The following is a 23,711-nucleotide window of genomic DNA, read 5'->3' as shown; positions in this document are numbered from 1 at the left end:
TTCCAGACAAGAAAACTAAGACTCGAAGCGTAGATTTAGTTTACCCGTACAGCTTGTAAGGAGAGAGCTTAGATTTGAGCAGTCTCCTGTTCGTCTCACTGCACCACCCTGCCTTCCACCCCTAATGATGGCATCAAGTGCCTCTCATGCCGTCACCTGACTCTCCTCCTTTCTTTTCCTGCCACTTCTTTCTCTCTGCACCCTGGGCCCCACGACGTTAAGCTTTTCCCAACTCGTCCGTGACTCCACGCCCTCTCCAGTTGCTGTTTCGTCTGCCTTTTTCTCTGCCTTTTCCCTTCTCCAGCTTGTTGCGCTTTTTCGTATCCCTCACAACTGTTGTCAAATGGTGCTTCTCCTGTTATATCTTATTATAATTATGGTTGCTGGGATGTGTGGATTTTTATGCTTTTTGACCATCTGAAATTTTGATTTGTCAACATATTTTCTTATGTATCCTAGTCAATTTTTTCCCCATTGCTCTCCTGCCATGGTGTAGATGCTCCAGAGGAAGGGGTCTGTTCTACTTCCTCTCTGTACCTCTATAGATGAACAAGATGCCTGGCATCTAAAAGGTGTTCCTTTTAGATAATATATACATATACATATACATATACATATACATATACATATATATATATTAGATACAATAATACATGTGTATTAAATTAATGATATACAGATACAGATACATATATATGTATATATATATTAGATACAATAATACATGTGTTTTAAATTAATGAACATATGAATTTTTTTTTTAATGAACATATGAATTGATTGAATTGAATGGATGTCAAAACCAAGGTTTGAATTTTATCAGCATATCTAACATACACAAATGCAATCATTTAAGATACCGAAGCAAGTCATAGGAGTACAGTGGCCCTGCATTGTGTACTTTTTGATGGCTATTTTCTTTTTTTTTTTAAGTGTTTATTTATTTTAAGAGAGAGACAGTGAGCAAGCGGGAGCAGGGGAGGGGCAGAGAGAGAGGGAGAGAGAGAATCCCAGGCAGGTCCAGGCTCTGAGCTGTCAGCACGGAGCCCGACGCGGGGCTCGAACCCACAGACTGTGAGATCATGATGTGAACCAGCATCAAGAGTCTGACACCTGCCCGGCTGAGCGCCCCTTGATGGCTGTTTTCATTAGGCATGAATGTACTTTGATGTGCATATAAATATAACACAAAAATCTATAAAGAGAAAAGCAACATTGCTCTTTTTGAGAGACTATACTTGCTTTATTATATATTGATGTCACATTTAAAAACATTTTTTTTGATGTTTGTTTATTTTTTGAGAGAGAGAGTGAGACAGAGTGTGAGTGGGGGAGGGCCAGAGAGAGGGAGACACAGAATCAGAAGCAGGCTCCAGGCTCCGAGCTGTCGGCACAGAGCCCGATGCGGGGCTCGAACTCATGGACCACGAGATCATGACCTGAGCTAAAGTCGGATGCCCAACCGACTGAGCCACCCATATTGATGTCATATTTTGTCGGGATAAGGTAAGGAAGATTGTAAATAAATTGGCATTTTCTGTGCATATTTTGCTTGCTTTTATAGTCAAAATATAGTAATTACATAATAATATATTATTATTACAAGTAATCTACAGACATTTAAATTTTCAAAATCCTATTAGGATCCCCTTTTCTCATATTTAAAAGCAAAATACATTTTGCTCAGTTCTACTGGGGAGGAATTTTAGGTGTTCTGTTCTTCTCTTTAATGACAATGTAATATTCTTTTTCAGCTAATTGATGGTAGAGACAGATTGCTATGTGAGCTTGATTATGAAAAATCAGTAGTTCAAGAAATGGTAAGGTGATTTACATTATTTCCTAATAAATTTGAAATCAGGAATTTCGTTTAATCATGAAAGTTTCCTTTGTAACCATTTACTGTAAACGATTATTTCACCTTCGTGCATAGTCTGAATGCATGCATAAGTATAAACTTTTTTACTGAAGTTTTATAGTAGTGTTTTTTATAAAACTGAAGTTTTATAGTAGTGAAGTTTTTACACAGTGTTATAGTGTATCAGCTATCGTGACCTGACAAATCTATACATTAAGCTACACACACTACAATAAATGGACTCACCACACAACGTCATTACGATATTATTGACTATATTCCCCACGCTGTATTTTTCAACCCCGTGACTTCTTTATTTTATAACGGGAAGTTTGTACCTCTTAATCCCCTTCCCCCGTCTCTAGCAACATTTTCGAATGATCGTCTTAAGAAAACAGTTTGATGAGTACGCGAATAAATGTGATACGCTGTCGTGTTGAAATAGCGTCACCGTTTAGAGCACTGCACAAAATTTTTGAGGATTTTTTGTGGAGATTTGAAAAAAAAAAAAACGCAAATGTGAGAGCCCAATATTTTGAAGGATTTGCTACTTTTCGTTACAAATTGCCATAACTGACCACAATAAAGAGCCCAGCTAGATATTTTGGCATTCTGTGTTAGTCTCGTAAGAAAACACTGCCTTTTTATGTTCTTTTAAGAGAACTTTCCAGACGGCTGCTCTTTTATTTTATCTGTTGACTACCCACCCCCTAGGCCCCCGCCACCTCACCCCTCCCCACCCCCGCCAGCTTATGGTGTTGTAATTCGGCTTTCAACTGGTCACCACTGGTATGTCTTTGTTACAGTAAACTGACTGTGTTTATTATAATCAAAAATAAAACACAGCTTGACTTGCGTTCTAAATGTGCTTGAAAAGAATATGATACTGTTTAGAGGAGAAAAGGTTGTTCATAGGAAGTCAACACCACTTCAGATATTGAAACATTCCCCTTTTTACAGCTCGTCACACTTAGTGCCAAGTCATGACTGTTTCCCTAACTCTGTTTTGTTGCTCTCAGCACCATGTGTTTTGGGTTCCTTGTCATAGAAATTAATGCCAAACAATGCTCCGGGGCTACAATAAAGCCTTCTATGAAACCAACTTGGGAATGCAGGCGAGGACAAAATGATGGTTAGCTCTTCACAGAAACCGTGGGCTAACAAATACGTTGTTTTGAACCCTCTGCTTTTCGATACCTGGCCTATAAAAATCGTCTCCGTTATTTGAGGTTACTTGGTTGATTCCCTCTCTCCCCTCCCCCTCTCCTGTCATTCCTCCAAAAGTCTAGGAGTTGCTTCTGAAAACAAACTAAATGTGCACATTGTCACGAAAAGCGACAGTGTTTCTATAGAATGGGGGCCAAATGTTACATCGTCAGTCTGTTTGTGGCGTCAGAAATCAGACTTGATCGTAGAAAAGTGAGTTTGGGCCAATACTATGAACAGAACCCATAGGTTTCCTTTGTCTCTTTATTTAAGCCTTAAGCAGTTAACTGGTGCTCTTACGGTGCCCGCAGAGGAGCCAATCACGTCTTATTTTGTTGTTGAGAAGTTTTTTGAGCACCGGGCTTCTTGCCAAGCAGCAAGATCTTGCATCAGAAACCCGGCCGGGCACAAGAGCCTCCGGAAGGCTCAGAACTAGCTTGGGGGTTCGTGTTTTCAGTAGAGGGAGTCTGCTCAAGGTTCTTCTGATGTCCAAGGTTTCCATGGTGTACTGTTGGGCCCAGCAAGGTCACTGGCGCCCCCTCCCTCCCACCAGAGCATTCCGTTACTAACTCCGAGGGAGGTTGGCTTTGTGGCTGGTGGGCTTCCTTTGTTTCTTGCCACGGGACTTTTTTCCAGAAATGAAGATTTCTGGATTGATGATCGCACCTAGATGGGGAAGTGGGAGAAGGTGGAGTTGATGCTGAGTCGTTTTGTAGAAATTAAAAAACTTTCTCACTGAAGGGTTTTTGTTCCATGCTTGTCTATTACTGTCCTCCAATGCAGTTTATTTTCTGGCCTCTTAAGAGACTAGTTTAAAAAGTCAAAGAGTTGGGGCGCCTGGGTGGCTCAGTCGGTTGAGCCTCTGACTTCGGCTCAGGTCATGATCTCGCGGTCCGTGAGTTCGAGCCCCGCGTTGGGCTCTGTGCCGACAGCTCAGAGCCTGGAGCCTGCTTCGGATTCTGTGTCTCCCTCTCTCTGACCCTCCCCCGTTCATGATCTGTCTCTCTCTGTCTCAAAAATAAATAAACGTTAAAAAAAAAAGTCAAAGAGCTACAAGTAAAAAGGCACCTTCAGTAAGGGTATGTAAGCAATGAGATATGGGGCAATGGTGTCCTTAGATTGGCTTGAGGGGAAGCATATGAAATAATTTGGTATCTTCCTGTGATTCCTACACTTAGTGGCTTTCACTTATCTTTTTTTTTTAATTGAGCTATAACTGCCACCTAACATTGTATTCATTTTAGGTGTACAACAAAATGATTTGATATATATGTGTATATTGTAAAATGATCACCACTGTAAGTCTAGTGAATACCCATCACCAAACCTAATTACAAAATTTTTTGCTTGTGATAAAAACTTTTAAGATCGGCTCTCTTAGCAGTTTCCGGATATACAATACAGTATTGCTAAGTATAGTCACCATGTTGTATATTATATTCCCAGGACATTTGTTAAAACTAGGAGTTTGTATATTTTGATCACCTTCACCCATTTCACCCACCGCCCTTCACCCCCCCCCCACCCCCACCTCTGGCAACCACCAATCTGTTTCTCTAAGTTCAGTTTTTAGACTCCACCTATAAGGTGTTTCTCTTCCTGTGACTTATTTCACATGCTGTAATGCCCTCAAGGTCCATCCATGATGTTGCAAATGCAGGATCTCCTTTTTTATGGCTGAATAGTATTCCGTTATACATATATGCCACGTTCTCTTTACCCATTCATCTGTAATGGACTCTTAGGTTGTTTCCACTTGTTGGCTATTGTGAATATGAACGTGGGTTGCAGATAGCTTTTTCAGATAAGTGATGTTGCTTCCTTCAGATAAATACTCAGAAGTAGATTTGCTGGGTCACATGGTAATTCTATTTTTAATTTTTTTGAGGACACTCCATAGTGTTTTCCAGAGCGACTGCACCAATATACATCCCCACCCGCAGGGCACACGTGTTCCCTTTTCCCCCCTTTTTTGCCAACACTTGCTATCTCTAGTGATAGCCATTCTATCAGGTATGAGGTGATATCTCATTGTGTTTTGATATGCATTTTCCTGATGATTGAGGATGTTGACCACCTTTAGAGGTACCTCTTGGCTATTTGAATATCTTCTTTGGAAAATGTATACTTAGATCGTCTGCCCATTTTCAATTGGGTTATTTAGGTTTATTGGGTTCTTTGTTTTGTTGCTATGGAGTTGTATGAGATCTTTATATATTTTGAATATTAATTCCTTATCAGATATATGATCTCCAAATATTTTCTACCATTCCATAAGTTGTCTTTTTATTTTCTTGATTGTTTTGCTGTGCTGAAGTTTTTAATGTGTTGTAATCTCATTTGTTTGTTTTTTATTCTGATATTTGTGCGTTAAGCGTCATATCCAAAAAAATCATTGCCAAGACCTATGTCAAGAAGCTTTTCCCCTGTGTTTTCTTTGAGGTGTGTTATGGCTTCAGGCCTTACATTTAAGTCTGTAATTTATTTTGAGTTAATTTTTGTGGTAGTGTAAGATAGGGGTCTAGTTTCATTCTTTGACATGTGAATGTCTGCTTTTCCCAGAACCATTTATTGAAAAGACTGTCTTTTCTTTTTCTCTTTTCTTTTCTTTTTTCTTCTCTCTTTAGAGAGAGAGAGTGAGCGAGAGAGAGAAGCATGTGCAAGTAGGGGAGAAGGGCAGAGGGCTGGGGGTGGGGGTAAGAATCTTAAGCAGACTCCACCCTCAGCCCAGAATCTGATGTGGGGCTCAATCTCAGGAAATTGGGACCATTACCTGAGCCAAAATCAAGAGTTGGATGCTCAACTGACTGAGCCACCCAGGCACCCCTATATTTTCTTTATTGAGCATTCTTGGCTCCTTTGTCAAATATTAGTTGATTATTTATTCGTGGGTTTGTTTTGGACTCTCGATTCCATTTCATTTGGTCTATCTGTCTGTTTTTATGCTGGTACCATACTGTTTTGATTACTATAGCTTTGTGATATAGTTTAAAATCACCAAGTGTGATGCCTCCAGATTTATTTTTCTTTCTCAGGATTGCTTTGGCTTTGGGGGGGTCTTTTGTGGTTCCATATAAGTTTTAGGATGATTTTTTTCTACCTCTGGAAAAACCACAGTCTGTGAAAAGTGGAATCTTAATAGGGGATTGCATTGGCTTTGAGTAGCATAGACCTTTTAACAATATTAATTCTTCCAGTCCATGAACACAAGATATCTTTTCATTTACTTGTATCTTCTTCCATTTCTTTCATCAGTGTCTTTAGTCTTCAGCGTACAGATCTTTCACCTCCTTGGTTTAATTTATTCTTAAATGTTTTCATTCTTTTAATTCTATAGTAAATGGGATCATTTTCTTTAAGATAATTTGCTGTTCGCGTATAGAAAACGCTACTGATTTTTGTATGTAGGTTTTGTATCCTGCACTTTCATATATCTTGAAGCTAACAACAACAAAAAAGGAGAGTTCTCATCAGGAAAGTACTAGAACTGAACTCTTAATTTCAGTTAATTTTCCATCTGCTTCATTCCAGTATACCTGGCTCCTAGGGACAATCCAGACTTAAGATGGAAAGGAGTTATAAAGGTTGCTCTGGCTCTTCATTCTGGGGGCACAGCCCTGAGTTATTGCTGCAGTTGGACTTGATCCTGTGACTGGGTTCCCTGTTGTCTGAGTTCCCTCTGAGTCATGCCTTGGGTGCGTCTGGTCCTATTCCAGGGAATGTGGCAGTGTTTGGCCATTCAATGAGGAAACCAGTATTTTGGTGACTCAGACATTTACTGTAATGAAACATAGGATTGAATTTCTGTGCCTCGGCCTGTATATTTGATAAAGTTTAGGACTTCTCATTGGTACCATTGCTGTTCTGAAGCTGGTGTCCCACAGGTAGAATCCACGGTTTGCCAACAATTGCTGCCCTAGGGCTGAGCACCATTCTGGAATCTGGGCCATGCTTTCAGTGATCTGTGCAAAACTGTATTTACATTGTAGCTCTGGAGAATAGTGGCTCTTCTAACAATTTTTTTTAAAGTTTATTTCTGAGAGAGAAACAGAGCATGAGCTGGGGAGGGGCAGAGAGAGAGAGAGAGAGAGGGAGACACAGAATCTGAGGCGGGTTCCAGGCTCCGAGCTGTCAGCACAGAGCTATTAGCACAGAGCCCCATGCGAGTCTCGAACTCACAAACTGTAAGATCAAGACCTGAACCAAAGGTGGACACTTGACCGACTGAGCCACCCAGGTGCCCCAAGAATAGTGGCTCTTAATGCAGATGAGCATGACAGACTAGTGGCTCAGGGTGACTGCCTCCCTCTATACGTGGCAGGGAGAGGAACAAGTTCCCCGATCCTGCCTACCATTAAGAAAATGTGTTCCATACAGTCCCGGACGTCTGGTGGCCCTTTATAATCTCCTTATAAGTCACAGAGGCGGAGGGCGGACCTTGTGGAAGGAATGTTCCTTTGAGCAGGTGTTGTTCACAGTCCATTACCACGAAGGCCACACGCCCTGGCAGTAATTCACCCCCTCTGAAATGAGCAGACACATTTGTCTGCCTATGGTCGGAAGGTTTATTGCAAACTATCTCAGAGGGCTGTTTCTTCTCCCTGGTTTCCTCTTCCCGAAGCGCCCTTTCTGGGTTAACTCCTGGTCATGCCTCAGGTCAGAGGTCAGATAACATCTCTGGGAACCCCACCCCATTACTGCCCCAGACTGGATGAGGTGTTTATGGAGGTTTTTCTAGCACACGGCCCCCCTCTCGTGGCTCCCCTCGCACTGTGTACAGATGGCCCGTTGACTTCTCTGCTGTCTCCATCCGGTGAGCTACTGGAAAGCAGGAGCTGCGTCTTGTCCGAAGCCTACCATGGCGGCTGCCACAGAGTAGAGACTCAAACGTTCGTTATGAATACGTGAAGGAATGAATTTCAAAAATGGCTAGCTGTGGGGCACCTGGGTGGCTCAGTCAGTTGAGCGTCCAACTCTTGATGTCGGCTTACGTCGTGATTTCTCAGTCCGTGAGTTGGAGCCCCGTATCGGGCCTTGTGTTGGCAGCGTGGAGCCTGCTTGGGATTCCCTCTCTCCCTCTCTCTCTCTCTGCCCCTCCCCCCCCGCCCTCTCTCTCTCTCCCAAATAAACTTAAAAAAACGATTAGTTGAAAACGACTTAACCCATACTATGACCTGAACTGCACAGAGTTTAATAAGCAGGTAGTACTGGGGCACCTGGGTGGCTCAGTTCTTTGAGCATCAGACTTCAGCTCGGGTCCTGATCTCATGGGTTCGGTTCATGCGTTCGAGCCCCGCATTGCGCTTTGTGCCGTCAGTGCAGAGCCTCCTTCGGATCCTCTGTCTCTCCGTCTCTGTCTCTGTCTCTCTCTCTCTGCATCTCCGCCACTCAAGCTCTCGCTCTCAAAAATAAACATTTAAAAAAGTTTTTTAAAAAGCAGGTAATACTGTTAATACATGTATGTGACATAGCTACACAATATATCAACTAACTACAGTGTACTTTCCAGTATTACTTTATAGGTTTTGTTCCAATGTTTCTCAAACTTTTTGGTCTCAAGATCCCTTTTGCTCTGAAAAATTATTGAGTCCCCTAAGGAGATTTGGTTTAAATTGGTTCTATCGGCTAATATTTGCTGCCTGTGAAGTGAAAACAGAGTCAAATTATTTCTTGATCCATTTAAAAATAACAATAATAGCCTCTTACATGCTGACCTAAGTAGCATTATTTATGAAAATATTTTCCGAAACGAAAAAGGTTGGTAAGGGTGGCGTTGCCTTACATGTTTGCAAATTTCTTTAACGTCTGGCTTACCGGAAGACAGCTGGATCCTTATATCTGGCTCTGCATTCATTCTGTCATGATAAACATCACAGAGCCTCTGGAAAACTCCACCCTACACTGGCGAGACCGTGAGAGTGAAAAACAAGGTGACCATTGTCTTAGTATTATTATGAAAATAAGAATGACGTTGCAAAAGCCCTAGAGATCTTGGGAACCCCATGGATTCTTGGACCGTGCATTGAGAATTGCGGCCTTAGTTACTAAGGGAAAACTCGTAGCCAGGTGTGATTAAGGGAAGCGTCTTTGTTCTGGTCTAGTCCTGAGCCTCTCTCCTTTGTTTTTATTGAATTCATTTATTTCCTGACTCTCTCCCTTGACACCTCCCTGTCAGGACGTCAGGCTGATACATTTCAATGAACAGAAGCCATTCATGCTGAGGTCAGGCAGAAAGCTCCAGACTTCCATTTGAGGAAATTGTCATGTATCTCTCATATGGTCGTAGCTGCAGTAAGCGTTCACTGTGGGTAACACCCACTGCTGGGTTGTGCTGTTGTAATCCTAGGTGTCGGGCGAGGGGCAGAGCCCTAAGTACCGCTGGTTTGTGTGGTATAAGTATATAACGTTTATTAATAACAATTTACAAGAGTAACATGAGCAGAGAGGACACTCTCCCTTGAGCTTGTATTATTCCACCACAAGGTGGTCTTGGGCTAGGTCGGCAGGATGAATCATGGAAAGTGCTGCAGGAGAGGAATCCCAGCTCCGTAGCACTTTGTACGTTTATTGGGGAAGTCGGAAAGGGCACTGGGACCATCCAGGCACTTTGTTGTAGCGGGAGCTTCCGGCCAGGGAAATGCCCCGTTACGATCACCGAGACGTGAGCTCAGGGAAGTGGCACCAATGCCATCAGTGTCACCCAGAGAACTCACTTGGGTCCAGTTGAGCCATCTACTGGTCAGGTGGAGGACAGATAAGTAGCTGCTGGGCTGTGGGTTTCATTTTTCCCACTGGAAAGTGTGGTGGTTCCTTTCCTCCTCCGAGAAAAGAGAGGTGGATTATTCACACCTACACTTACTGAAGAAGGGGTCATCGTTGAGAGGGTGACCCACTTATCCTGCTTTGACCAGAGTTTCCCCAGGCTTAGCGCAGAGAGTCCTGTATCCAGAAACCCCTCAGCCTTAGGCAAACCAGGATGGTGGCTTCCCCTGATGGCTAGAGACCTGAGAGCTCCTCCTGAGAACAGACGTGATTCTGCGTATCAACTCCAACATATTAAGAGTATTTGGAAGGAAAATTCAAACTCGTTGGGAAAGAGAGCCCAAACTTACACACACTATGTTGATCGGTGGGGGAAACTATCAAATAAGCTAGGCATTCACACCAACTCCCAGAGAAAAGAAAACAAAAAATTTTAGGTAAAGCATTATAAACATCTTTATAAATAAAGCACCAAAGGATTGACAAGAGAGGGAATACCAGGTCAAATCAAATGTCAAGGGAGAACTTAGCACTCCAGACTAAGTGTTCCTTTAGAGCACTCACCAGCCTGCACAAACCTGAAACAGAAGCCACAGCTGGGCGTGCTAGTGTGTGTGTGTGTGTGTGTGTGTGTGTGTGTGTGTGTGAAGAGGTGGTAGTAATCTCCCACGTGAGGCTAAGAACCAATGACCTTTTCTGCAGGGCAAATGTGAACCAAAACTAAGTCGGCAGGAAATAGGGAACGTGTGTGAGGAACAAAAGTGCTACATCAGTCATTGTTATATGCCTTCCATTCTTTCCTTTTTGGGTAGGAGAGGGTCTCTCGTGGTTAGCCTGTCTCCCACTGTGGTAGGTTGGCTATGGGGACTGGATAACTTGTCTTTTTGGTTCCTGGATCCATGGATCAAGATAGACTATCTGCACCTGGACCAGATTTAGACAATGACATCTGGGCTTCCAGCTGACACAATTACAAGATGGGATTTGGGGAAGGCCTTGGGTGGGGATGAATGTGTTTTGCATATGGGAAACAATGTAAAATGTGGGAGCCAGAGGACAGATAAAGGTAGAAAACGAATTTGAGAAAGTCCAATGTACATCTGTGATAGAAACTCTCAGTAAAATGGGAATAGAGCTGCTGATGGGTATCTACAAAACACTTAGACAACTGTTGTTATGTTTCATGGGAAAAGACTGAAACTGAGATCAGAAATGAGACAAGAGGGGCGCCTGGGTGGCTCAGTCGGTTGGGGGTCCGACTTCAGCTCAGGTCGTGATCTCACAGTTCATGAGCTCGAGTCCCGCGTCGGGCTCTGTGCTGACGGCTCAGAGCCTGGAGCCTGCTTTGGATTCTGGGTCTCCTTCTCTCTCTGCCCCTTCCCCACTCACACTCTGTCTCTCTCTGTCTCAAAAATAAACAAACATTAAAAAAAAATTTAAAGAAATGAGATAAGAATGTCTGCTCTTATCACTTCTATTCAACATCGTATTTTAGGATTTAACCAGTATAATAATGTAAGAAAAAGAAATAAACAGTATCCAGGTTGGAAAGGAAGAAGTTTTATTCCTAGATGGCATGATCATCTATATAAGAAATCCTAAAGAATTTACCAAAAAGCTACTAGAATTAATAAGTGAATTTAGCAAGGTTACGAAGATCAAGATATAAAAATAGTGTAGTGCTGTCTACAAGCAATAAATAATCAAAAATTGAAATGAAAACAACCCACCAACTTATAATAGCATACAAATGGGAAATGCTTACGGATAAATTTGACAAAACATGTACAAAACCATACAAAGCACTACGGAGAGAAATTAAGACTTAAACAGATGGAAAAACATACAATATTCATGATGGGCACAATGCATGTTGTAAGCTTTCAGTTATCGCCAGATTGTTTTATAGATTCGACACAATCCCCATCAAAATGCCAGCAGGCTTTTTTTAAATTATTTTTAATCAACCGTCTCCTCTAAAATGTATGTGGAAATGCATGGACACTGAAGAGCTGAAACGATTTTAGGAAAGAACAAAGCTAAAGGACTCATACAACCTGCTTTCAAGAGTTACTCTAAAGACACAGTAGTCGAGGTACAATGATATTGGCATAAGGATAAGCATATAGGTGGATGGAATAGAATAAAGAGCCCAGAAATAGAGCCAGCGGGTCGTGTGTGGTGAATCGATTTCTGACATCTGTGCCCAGACAATCCTAGTGGGAAAGGATATTTCTTTCAACAAAGGGTATTGGAACACCTGGATAGCTATAAGCAAAAAATGAACCTCAACTCTTACCTCACACCTCACATAAAAATTAACTCAAATCTATCATAAACCTAAATGTGATAGCTAAAACCACAGAATTTCTAGAATAAGGTATAGGAGAGGATTTTGTATATGGGAAAAATATAAAATATCGGAGCCAAAGGGCAGAGAGATGTAGGAAAAAACGTGTGAGAAAGTCCAATATACACTATGATGAAAACTTTCAGCCAACTGGGAATAGAAAGGGTTAAGAGGAAGACCACAATTAGAAAACTTTTTTATTTTTAGCTCATTTATTTTGAGAGAGAGTCAGTGAGCTCACTCTGTCAGTGCAGAGCCTGCCGCAGGGCTCAAACTCACGAACTGTGAGATTATGATCTGAGCTGAAATCGAGAGTTGCATGCTTAACTGGCCGAGCCATCCACGCGCCCGGAAATACAATTTTAAGTACATAAAACAGAAGGAAAAATAAAACGTATCAAATATATGAAACACAGCTAAAGCAGTGCTGAGAAGGAAATATAGCCCTAAATGCTTACAGTAGAGAAGAGGAGGGTCTCAAATCAAGAACTGAAGTGTCTACCGCAAGAAATTAGAAACAGAGGAGCAAAATAAACCCAAATCAACCAGAAAGGAAGTAAATAATAATGATAATAGTGCGCTCTCTCTCTCGATCTCTCTCGATCTCCCTCGATCTCTCTCGATCTCTCTGTCTCTGACTCCTTCCCCACCCACCCAACGCTTCACTTCACGTGCACACACTGATGAAAGGCCAAGTGAGCATACTGGGAGAAAACAGCAGTCTGTAATCTCACTAACCACCAAATCTGCTGGCATCTTGACCTTGAACTTCCCAGCCTCCAGAACCGTGACAAATAAACGTTTGCTCTTTAGGCCACCCAATCTGTGGTATTTTGTCAGACCAGCCTGAGTATATTCAGATAGGACAGAGTCCAATTTATCAATCTTTCCTTTCATGAATTGTGCTTTGGGTATCATGTCTAAGAACTCTTTGCTTAGCCCTAGATCCCAAAGATTTTTCTCTTTTTTTTTTTTTTTCTAAAAGTTTATGGTTTTATATTTTACATTTCGGTCTGTGATCCATTTTTGCGTTACTCTTTGTGTAAGATGCAAGGTTTACATGAGGTTCATTTGTGGCGGCTACCGATGTCCGATTGCTCCTGCCCTAAATGTTGAAAAGGCTATTCTTCTTCCAAGGAACTGGTGTTGCACTTCTGTCAAAAATCAGTGAAAATATTTGCGCGGATCTATCTCTGGATTTACTGTTCAGTTCCATTGATTTATGGGTCTAGTCCTCTACGAGTACCACAGATCTTTGATTACTGCAGCTATATAATAAATCTTAATATCAGGCAAAGTGAGTCCTTCTAATTTATTCTTCTTTTTCAAGATCGTTTTAACTATTCTAAGGCCTTACCTCTAGGATAAAATTGTCTATGTCAGCAAAAAACCTAGCTGGGATTTTGATAGAAATGCATTAAGCTGGAGATCAATCTGGGGGAGAATTGACATTATGTAGTACATTGAGTTGTCTAATCCGTGAACACAGTATGTCTATTTATTTGAGTCTTTGAGTTTTTTCATCAGCATTTTATAATTATCAGCATACAGAATGTATGAATGGTTAGATTTATATCTACTTATGTTTCCTTTGGAGCAGTTGCAAATTGTGTTGCATTTTTAATTTTTGTTTCCATATGCCCATTTATTTAGGCCTTCTCTAATTTTGTCAGCAGTATGTTAATTTCAGTGTAGGGGTTTTGCACACCTTTTGTTAAATTTATTCCATAGTATTTTATCGTTTTTAATACACTTGGAAATGGAATTGGTTTTAGGTTTTATTTCCACTTGTTTGGTACTGGTCTATAAAAATACAACTTATTTTATATTAACTTTGTATTCTGCACCTTGTTAGATTCACTTAATTGTTACAATAATAATTTCGTAGATTTCTTCAAATGTAAACAGTCTGCAGATTCTTGATATGTAAGCAATCAGGTCTTCTGTAAACGGAGACAGTTTTATCTATTTGTTTCTGATCTTTGTACCTTTTATAACAATGGCTAGGACTTGCAGTAGAGTGTTGTGTAACGGTGGTGAGAAGAAGCATTCTTGTCTCATTCCGAGGCTTAGGGCATACTTTATTGTGTCATCATTAAGTATGATTTAGCCATAAGGTTTTTATGGCAGCCATTTGTCAGGTTGAGAAAGTTCCCTTTTATTCCTCGGTTTCTGAGAGTTTCTTTCATGAATGGCTGTTGAATTTTGTCAAATGCTTTTTTCCGCAGCTATTGAAAAGATGATATATTTTTTCCCTTGTCCTGTAATGTGGCGAAATACCTGGGTTTTTGAACGTTGAAGCGATTTTGCATTCCTGAGATAAACCCCTCTTTGTCATGACGTTTTAGACCTTGTATATGCTACTGCATTCAATTTGCTGAGGACTCTGAATCTATGCTCATAAGGGACATTGGTCTCTAAATTTTCTTTCTTTCTCTGGGTGTGTGTTTTGAGTTACAGTTATGCAGCCTTCATAAAATGAATTTAGAAATATGTCTTCTCTGTCTTCTGAAAACAATATTGGCGGTGTTGGTAAAGATTTGTCATTTCTTTCTTAAATGTTTGGTAGAATTCACCAATGAAACTGTCTGAGCCTAGAGTTTTCTTTATGTAAAAGTTTTTGATAATGGTTTGATTTTCTTGCATAGCTTACAGCTATTCACGTTTTTTTATTTCATTTTCTGTTTTGTTATGTTGTGTTATTCAATTTGTTCACTTCTTTTAATTACGTATTTGTTGGTATGAGGTTTTGCATAACATTCTCTTATTATCCTTCTAATATCTATAGGATCTGAAATAATGAATCCTCTTTCATTCCTGATATTAGTAAATTATGTTTTTGATCAGTCCAATTGGGGGTTTATCAATTTTGCTGATCATTTCAAGAAATTAATTTTGGCTCTAACTTCTCTATTTTTTTCTTTTTATTTCATTGATATCTGCTCTGACCTCTGTCCTTTTTCCAACTCTATTTCCTTGTTGTTTACTTTGCTCTTCTTGTTTCAAATTTTAAAAAACTGTTTATTTATTATTGAGAGAGAGAGACAGAGCACAAGTGAGGGAGGAGCAGAGAGAGAGGGAGACAGAATCCAAAGCAGGCTCCAGGCTCTGAGCTGTCAGCACAGAGCCTGATGAGGGACTCAAGCTTGTGAACCTCCAGATCATGACGTGAGCCGAAGTTAAACACCCAACACACTGAGCCCACTAGGCACCCCGCTCTTGCTTTTTTTTTAAGTTTATTTATTTATTTTTGAGAGAGAGAGAGAGCATGCAAGTGGGAGAGGGGCAGAGAGAGAGGAAGAGAGAGAATCCCAAGCAGGCTCCACACTATCAGCCAGAGTCCAGGGAGGAGCTTGATCTCATGAACTGTGAGATCATGACCTGAGCCGAAATCCAGAGTTGGATGCTTAGCTGACTGAGCCACCCTGGCGCCCCCGCTCTTCTCTTTTGACCTTCCCAGGGTGGAACTTTAGGTAATTGATCTCCGGCTTTTTATTATTTTTAATATGAGCATTTAAAGCGATTAATTTACCCCCGAGCAGCTTTCCACACATTTTGATATCCTGTATTGTTACTCAGTGTAGAAAATTTTCTAATTTCTGGTTTCCTTTGTGATTTAGAACTGTGTTGTTTACTTTATCTTTTTTGTTATTGATTTCTAGTTTAATTCCATTGTGATCAGAGAACATTCTCCGTATGATTTGAATTTTTATCAGTCTGTTGGCAGTTCTTTCATGGCCAAAAAGCACAGAGTCTATCATGGGACTGTACCATATATACTTGAAAATGATTTATCTTCTGCCAAGTTGATGGGTGGTATTCCAACCTCTTTGTGTATTTGTATTTAAAGTGCTTATGTAATAGAAAAAATTGGTTCTTGATTTTTAAAATTTTTTTTTTAACCTTTATTTATTTTTGAGACAGAGAGAGACAGAGCATGAACAGGGGAGGGACAGAGAGAGAGGGAGACACAGAATCGGAAGCAGGCTCCAGGCTCTGAGCCGTCAGCCCAGAGCCCGACGCGGGGCTCGAACCCACCGACTGCGAGATCGTGACCTGAGCTGAAGTCGGGCGCTTAACTGACTGAGCCACCCAGGTGCCCCGGTTCTTGACTTTTTTACACATTCCGGCCATTTCAGCATTTTAACCAGATTGCTTAGTCTATCAACATTCAGTGTGATTATTGATAGGGGTGGATTAGGTTCTACCATTTTATTACTTGCTTTCTACATGTGCCCTCTGGGTTTTGCATTGTCATTTTTCCTCTGTTCCTTTGTTGATTGATTGGTTTTTACCTTTCTTTTCATATGTTTTAGAATCCCATTTTACTTTATCTGTTATCATTTTGGCTTTTCGCCTATCTTTCAGTGGTTACTCTGGCAATTATAATTTACATCCTTAACTTGTTGCCGTTTGGCTTAGAGTTAATTTAGGGCCATTTCGTGTAACATACAGTACACCTGAAATACGTAGGTTTGTTTATATAGATTTATTTCTCCATTCTTCAAGTGAAAGTTGTTCTATGTATTCTATTTACATCACAATTACAACTTTTGCCTTACTTTTTTTTAAAGTTTTATTTGTGTATTTATGTAATCTGTATACCCAACGAGGGGCTTGAATTCACAGTCAGCAGTTGAACATTCTACCTACTGAGCCAGCCAGGTGCCCCTATAATTTTTGCTTTATTATTTTATTTTCTTACAATTTTTGCTTTCAACAGTTGCATGTATTTGAAAGAAATGAAAACAAAATACTCTTACCTATTTACCATTTCTGATGCTCTGCTTTCCTTCCTAAAGATTGGAGGCTGTCCCTGGGATCAATTTTCTTCGGTCTGAGGAGATTCCTTTAGCGTTTCTCATAGATCAGGACCGTGGTGGTGCCGTCCCTCTGTTTTTTTGTCTTTTTAATGTTTGTTGTTGAGAGAGAGACAGAGAGAGAGAGAGAGACAGACAGAGGGTGAGCGACAGAGGGGGAGGGGCAAAGAGAGACACACACACGGAATCCGAAGCAGGCTCCAGGCTCTGAGCTGTCAACACAGAGCCCACGAACCAGGAGATCATGACCTGCGCTGAAGCCCAACACATAAGTGACTGAGCCGCCCAGGTGCCCCTCCTTTGCCGTCGACCTTGAAAGATACTTTCTCTCAGCACAGAATCCCGAGTCGACAGTGTTGGCTTCTCTTTCATTCTTTTAGCACTTTAGAGACGTCGTCCCACTAGTTTTTCAGCTACCGTCCAAGTGTCAGTCTGTTAACAGGCTTTTCCTTGAGAATAGATCAACCACACACCCTTGTTGTGTGGCGCATTTGGGGATTTTAAGGACATTATGAATGTTCTATGCCATTTTTAAGAATCAAGCAATGAGTATCGCTTCTCGGCCTTTTGGCTAAGATCAAGTGAAGAATCAAGCAATGAGTGGCTCACTCGGTTGAGCGTCCAGCTTCAGCTCAGGTCATGATCTCACGGTTTGTGAGTTGGGGCCCCGCATCGGGCTCGCTGCTGTCAGCGCAGAGCCCTCTTGGGATCCTCTGTCCCCCTCTCTGCCCCTCCTCTGCTTACGCTCTGTCTCAGAAAAAAAAAAAAAAAAAAAAAAACATAAAGAAATAAATTTTAAAAAGCAGGCAGGGGCGCCTGGATGGCTCAGTCGGTTAAGCGGCCAACTTCGGCTCAGGTCATGATCTCGCGGTCCGTGAGTTCGAGCCCCGCGTCGGGCTCTGTGCTGTCAGCTCGGAGCCTGGAGCCTGTTTCAGATTCTGTGTCTCCCTCTCTCTGACCCTCCCCTGTTCATGCTCTGTCTCTCCCTGTCTCAAAAATAAATTAAAAAAAAAAAAACAACGTTAAAAAAATTAAAAAAAAAATTTTAAAAAGCAGGCAATGAACTTGGTTGCAATCAAACTGCAGCCGCGTGTCGCAGGCGGTGGGTGGCGACATCGCCACCAATCCTAATTCCATCTTCAAGGCTTCCCTTCGCTGCAGGCATCGCCCAGGCATCAGCTAGAGATTAGGCAAAATTTACGCACACGGTTTGGGGCCGTGCAGTCTGACTTTCCTCGGGGTCTCCTTGCCTTGGGCCTTTCGTTGCCTATGGCTGTCCTGAACTGTGTCCTCAGCAATCCTGAAAGGCTGCGGGTTTCCCCTCGGTTTTAGTTACTCCCCCCACCAGCCAGACGGGGCACCGCTCTCAAGTTTAAAGCCATTGTCTTCAAGTAATTGCTTTCGTATACTTTTCTCCAGAGTTTATAGCTGTCATCTGCGGGAGGGTTGGTTTCACAGCAGTTACTCGGCCGCGACCAGAAGCATAGCCCCCACCTAATTACGCCTTCATAATGTGAATATTATCATGTCACACACATACACCCCCACACACTTAAAGTCATTCAGTGGTGCCCTCCTGCGTTTGAAATAAAATCCAAGCTTTGCGTGTTCTCCTTGATCTCAGCACACCTGCCCAGTTCTCCCCAAATGCAGCACTCCATGGACACCAGTTACCATCCCCCCAGACCTCAAGAGTTCATGACACAGACCTGTCTTCGGTTGAATTCTGCTCTATCTGTAGGTGACAACTACTTTTGAAACTCCATTGTAGTTGATGAGACGCTAGTGAGATGATCGGCTAGAGGTATTTCTCATTTTTCATAAGATTAGCCAGAATTAGAATCGCTGGCATTGGGGCGCCCGGGTGGCTCAGTCGGTTAAGTGCCTGACTTCAGCTCGGGTCATGATCTCGCGGTTCGTGGGTTCGAGCCCCGCGTCGGGCTGTGTGCTGACAGCTCAGAGCCTGGAACCTGCTTCGGATCCTGTGTCTCCCTCTCTCTCTGCTCCTCCCCTGCTCACGCTCTGTCTCTCAACAATAAATAAATGTTAAGGGGCCCCTGGGTGGCTCAGTCGGTTGAGCATCTGACTTCAGCTCAGGTCACGATCTCGCGGTCCGCAAGTTCGAGCCCCACGTTGGGCTCTGGGCTGATGGCTCGGAGCCTGGAGCCTGCTTCCGATTCTGTGTCTCCCTCTCTCTCTGTCCCTCCCCCATTCATGCTCTATCTCTCTCTGTCTCAAAAATAAATAAACGTTAAAAAAATTAAAAAATAAAATAAAATAAATAAATAAATGTTAAAAAAATTTTTTTAAATCACTGGCATTACTCGTAAATTAATATGAAAAAAGCTTAATATGATTGACGCATGCATTAATGATATATTATTTGCCCCTTGCAACAACACAGATGGATCTGAAGGAAATTATACAAAGTGATGTGAATCAGAGAAAGACAAATACTGTATCACCTTACTTATAGGTGGAATCTAAAAACAAACTTAGATTTGTTTTTAGAGAAAATGAACTTAGAGAAAATGAACTTAGAAATTCCAGAGGGTAGGGTGGGACGTGGGTGAAATGGGTGAAGGTGGTCAAAAAGGGCAAATTTCCAGTTATGAGATAACAAGCGGTCATAGGAGCATCACGTGCAACATGGTGACTATGGTTAATAAGACTGTATAGTATATTTGAAAGTTGCTAAGAAAGTAAATCCTAAATGTTCTCGCCAGAAGAAAAAAATGTAACTGTGTGGTGACGGATGTTTTAACTACATTTATTGTGGTGATCATGTTGCAATAGAAGCAAATTTTGAATTATTACGTTGCAGACCCAAAACTAATATAGCGTTATATGTCAGTTATATCTCAATGATACGTATGATAAAAAGCCTTTTATGCCTGGAACCTAGAATTGATTCTTTAAATCAAAATTTCATCATTATATGATCGAAGTCTGGCTATTGAATTATCTGAAATTTCTTTGCAAATTTTATAAGACCTGGGATTTATAGCTATCGTAAAAATATATGAAACAAATTATTACCACAAAAGCAAACAATATATATTTCTCTATAGTCTCTATTATGCTTAAAGCAATGAACAAATGCTAATGACTTTAAACATTTACAATTTTATTTCTTTCTGTTCACCTCTTTTAAGTGTTTTTTTTCTGGATACAAATTTATCTTCTAATTCATATTCAACATTATAACCTTACATCCTCATCATAGTTTTAGCAGTCAAGGGGTCTACAATTCTATTCTTTCATTGCTTGAGGAAGTTTTCTAGAAAATTCTTTTGAATCTTTGCAAATGATAACAAATGATATGGGCCTTCCATTTCACAGATTAATAAACAGAAGGAGGACATGGAAACAAGGAAGAGGATTGAGAGCCTAAGCGTCAAGGTTTGCATTTAACTTTAAGTTCTTTTTTTGTCTTTTATTCTCTGTGTGTCTCATTTTGGCATCTGGGTTAAAGAATGCCTGCATACCGTACCGAGACTTTTCACTTTCCAAGATCTGAGTCTGAAGGAGAAAATGCTTAAAAGTGTGTATGGGAGGAGCGTCTGGGTGGCTCAGTCGGTTAAGTGTCTGACTTTGGCTCAGGTCGTGATCTCATGGTTCGTGGGTTCGAGCCCCGCGTCGGGCTCCACGCTGACCGTGTGGAGCCTGCTTGGGAATCTGTGTCTCCCTCTCTCTCTGCCCTCCTTCACTTGTGCTTTCTCTCTCTCAAAATAAATAAATAAACTTAAAAAAAAAAAAAAGTGTGGGTGGGAAACCAGCAGCAGGAAGGCTGAGATCAGTGAGAGGAGTATAAGCTGACAAGAAGGCAAACCTGGGGGTGCCTGGGCAGCTCAGTCGGTTGGGCTTCCAACTTTGGCTCGGGTCATGATCTCGCGGTCCGTGAGTTCGGGCCCCGCTCTGTGCTGACAGCTCGGAGCCTGGAGCCTGCTTCTGGTTCTGTGCCTCCCTCTCTGTCTGCCCCTCCCCTGCTCATGCCCTGTCTCTTCAGACTCCTGCCCCTTCCCTCCTACCTTCTCTTTCCCGAGCTCCCTACAAATCCAATACAGACCTCAAGCTGTCACTGCACCCCACTCCTCACCCCGCCCCCGCCTTTCCAGCTGCTTCCAGGAAACACTGAATTTGTTGGTATGTTTTTCTTAGTACAGCAGCATCAGGGGGAGGAGTGGAAAAACAGACCCAGCCTGCAAATTAAATCAGGCCAACGGGGAGTGTGGGACCGGGGAAAAGGAATAGATCCATGCTCTTTGGGAATGAACACTTTAGCCTGAAATGCCCGCTCAAGGGAGGAAAAGAAAGAGACGTGAATCGGAGGCGTGAAGCGAGAATAACAAAGTTGGTTGTTTTTGTGTGCCAGAGCTGGAGAACACTCAAGGAAAAAGAAACCTCTTTGTCTCTGTGGTCCTCACAACCCAGGATTCCATCCAGGCCTGGAACCATTTCAAGGGCACGCTCGCCCTCCAGTTTAGCGCCTGTTAAGACCAAGAAAGTTAAGACTCCGAAGAAATCTGCCAAGGAAGAACAGCCTGTGGTAAGAACTTCTCATACGACCACACGCCATGACACTTTGGTCCACAAAGGGCCGCCGTTCTGCGGGCACTGTAGCGACCTCACGGCCAGCATCAGCAAGGCAGCGGGTCTCACCCGCCGGGTCCCCTACTCTCTGTGCGTGCAGCTGGGCAGGGCTCTGTCTGCTCTTCTGTGCACCAAGGTGTCCTTGTTGGGCCCCTTGACTGCCCAAGAGGATGCCACCCTTGTCCCCAGGTTGGTGGTTTATTAGCTTCATCACTAAGGCTTAGTGGGTCTCTATTAAATTAGCAGGATAGAACGTCCAAAGCACGTTCTAGGGGGTATAATTTCTAACTCATTACTGCCCGATATCTGTCAAAAGCTTACTGAAAATTCCCTGAATTTTCAGGGCATGAAGGCTACACAGTCCATTTGCTCATAGTATTCTAATTAACGTTTGTTTATTTTTGAGAGACAGAGCGCAAGCAGGGGAGGGGCAGAGAGAGAGAGGGAGACACAGAATCCCAAGCAGGCCCCAGGCTCCGAGCTGTGGGTGCAGAGCCGGACTCGGGGCTCGAACCCACGGACTGCTAGATCACGACCTGAGCCGAAGTCGGACGCTCAACCCTCAACCGACTGAGCCCCCCGGGCTCCCCTATTCGCTCATAGTATTCTAAATTGACAGCTGGATTAACTCACACCGTCAGGGACATGCACGCATGAAATACACGCTCTTCTTGTCCTAATCCGCCAGACCGCCACCAATCAGAGTTGCTTTTACCGGGCCTGCCGCGGTACCGCTGGTCCGTACAAGAGACCATGTTAGGAAGTAGCTTTGTGATGTGCAACCCACCCTGTCGGCTTCTTGTGCGGGCACTGAGGAGACACTCCTCCCCGCATCTCAGGAGCCCCACCTTCCTATGATCCTGAAGGGACCTTTCTGCTGTGAGTCACGGGGATCGTAATTCTCCCAGCAGTGACCCAGCCCGGGGGCACTGTGAATGGTATGACTAGTCAAAACTCTTTTTCCGTTGGAGTTTTTAGAAAGCTTAGAAGCCGGTTGGCGATAGGCACAGGCAACGCGCAGCACTTCCCAAACTCTCCCTTCTGCACGTTCCCCTGCTCTTCCTCCTTCCCCCACGGGGGGCAGAATCTGCTTCCCGAACGCTGGGGACCCGGAGGAGCAAAGCCGATTCTTGCTCCGGGGGCTCATCCGTATTCTAAATGCAGAGGTGCAGGCCTCTCGTGCCGACTCACCAGCCAGATGGCTCCCTGTTCCTCCCGAGCAGAGGAGTAAGCATGCGGGTGGAGGGAAAGAGTCACTCCCCCCGGAGCTGAGACAGATACTCTCCTCTGACAGCACCGCCACTGGGCACAGAGTTAGGAAGCGTGCACAACTGGAAAGCAGTGTAATTTCCGACGGAGGAGAATCACTATTTGGGGGGACATTTGGTGCATGGCTGACCAGCGCCTGGGTTCTAGAAGCGAGATGTTTAGAATCCAGTACTTGGGAAGTTTTTGGTTTTTTGTTTGCTTTATTTGTTTGTATGTGTTTTGATTTTGTTTTGTTTTGATTTGGGGGGTTGTGTGTGTGTGTGTGTGTGTGCAAAAAACAAAATGAAAAACCCACCCCCTGGTGTGAGTGTGCAGTGTGGCTGGCTGACCCGAATGGATAGAGCAGCCAGACTGGATGGAGGGATTCTAGCCCAAGCCTGGGATTCGGGGAGCCTATGGCCGAGGCAGTGTCCTGTTTCAGAAGGCGCCATCAACCGCCGTGATGGTGTCAGTCCCCTTGGCGATCGTGGCTGAGGAGAGTCCGGGTCTGAGGCTCTGAGCAGATGGCAGGACTGCAGAGCAAGGTCGGTGACTGGGACAGAGCAACCGAGTCTCTAATCTCACGATCACCGCCCCTGGGAGAGCTGCCCCATCCCTGCAGCAAGCCCAAGGCCCTAACTAAGTCCTGCAGTTGCAGATTAGAAACTCCAGTGTGCTCAGTTTACAGATAGAAATTGAGAGGTCATAGAAATATGACCTCAAGGTCATAGCCATGAGGGGCAGAAACAACCACTTGGTCTCACCCATAGAAAATACACTGTAAAGGAGAGACAAAGGCAGACAGGATCTCACAGAGGTATCGTTCAATGAGATGTTCTGTTCGGGTCACAGTCTTTCCTTCTGACTAGAATGA

The 23,711-nt window shown here is 42.8% G+C and overlaps 1 protein-coding gene across 2 annotated transcripts in view; it reads left to right on the top strand.

Annotated features, from left to right (window-relative positions):
- CB4H10orf67 (chromosome B4 C10orf67 homolog) overlaps positions 1-23,711 on the top strand; it is a 162,650-nt gene that overhangs the window by 73,538 nt on the left and 65,401 nt on the right. For both annotated transcript variants that reach the window (XM_042991229.1, XM_042991230.1), the window contains exons 8-10: positions 1,755-1,820; positions 20,339-20,398; positions 21,372-21,545. In XM_042991229.1, the coding sequence (XP_042847163.1) occupies positions 1,755-1,820; positions 20,339-20,398; positions 21,372-21,545 (300 nt within the window). The remainder of the gene's footprint in view (positions 1-1,754; positions 1,821-20,338; positions 20,399-21,371; positions 21,546-23,711) is intronic.

This window comes from Panthera tigris, chromosome B4 (assembly GCF_018350195.1).
Source record: "Panthera tigris isolate Pti1 chromosome B4, P.tigris_Pti1_mat1.1, whole genome shotgun sequence".
In the NCBI taxonomy this organism is placed as follows: domain Eukaryota; kingdom Metazoa; phylum Chordata; class Mammalia; order Carnivora; family Felidae; genus Panthera; species Panthera tigris.
The sequence above is the reverse complement of the archived record's forward strand: the minus strand, read 5'-3'. Positions and strand labels throughout refer to the sequence as shown.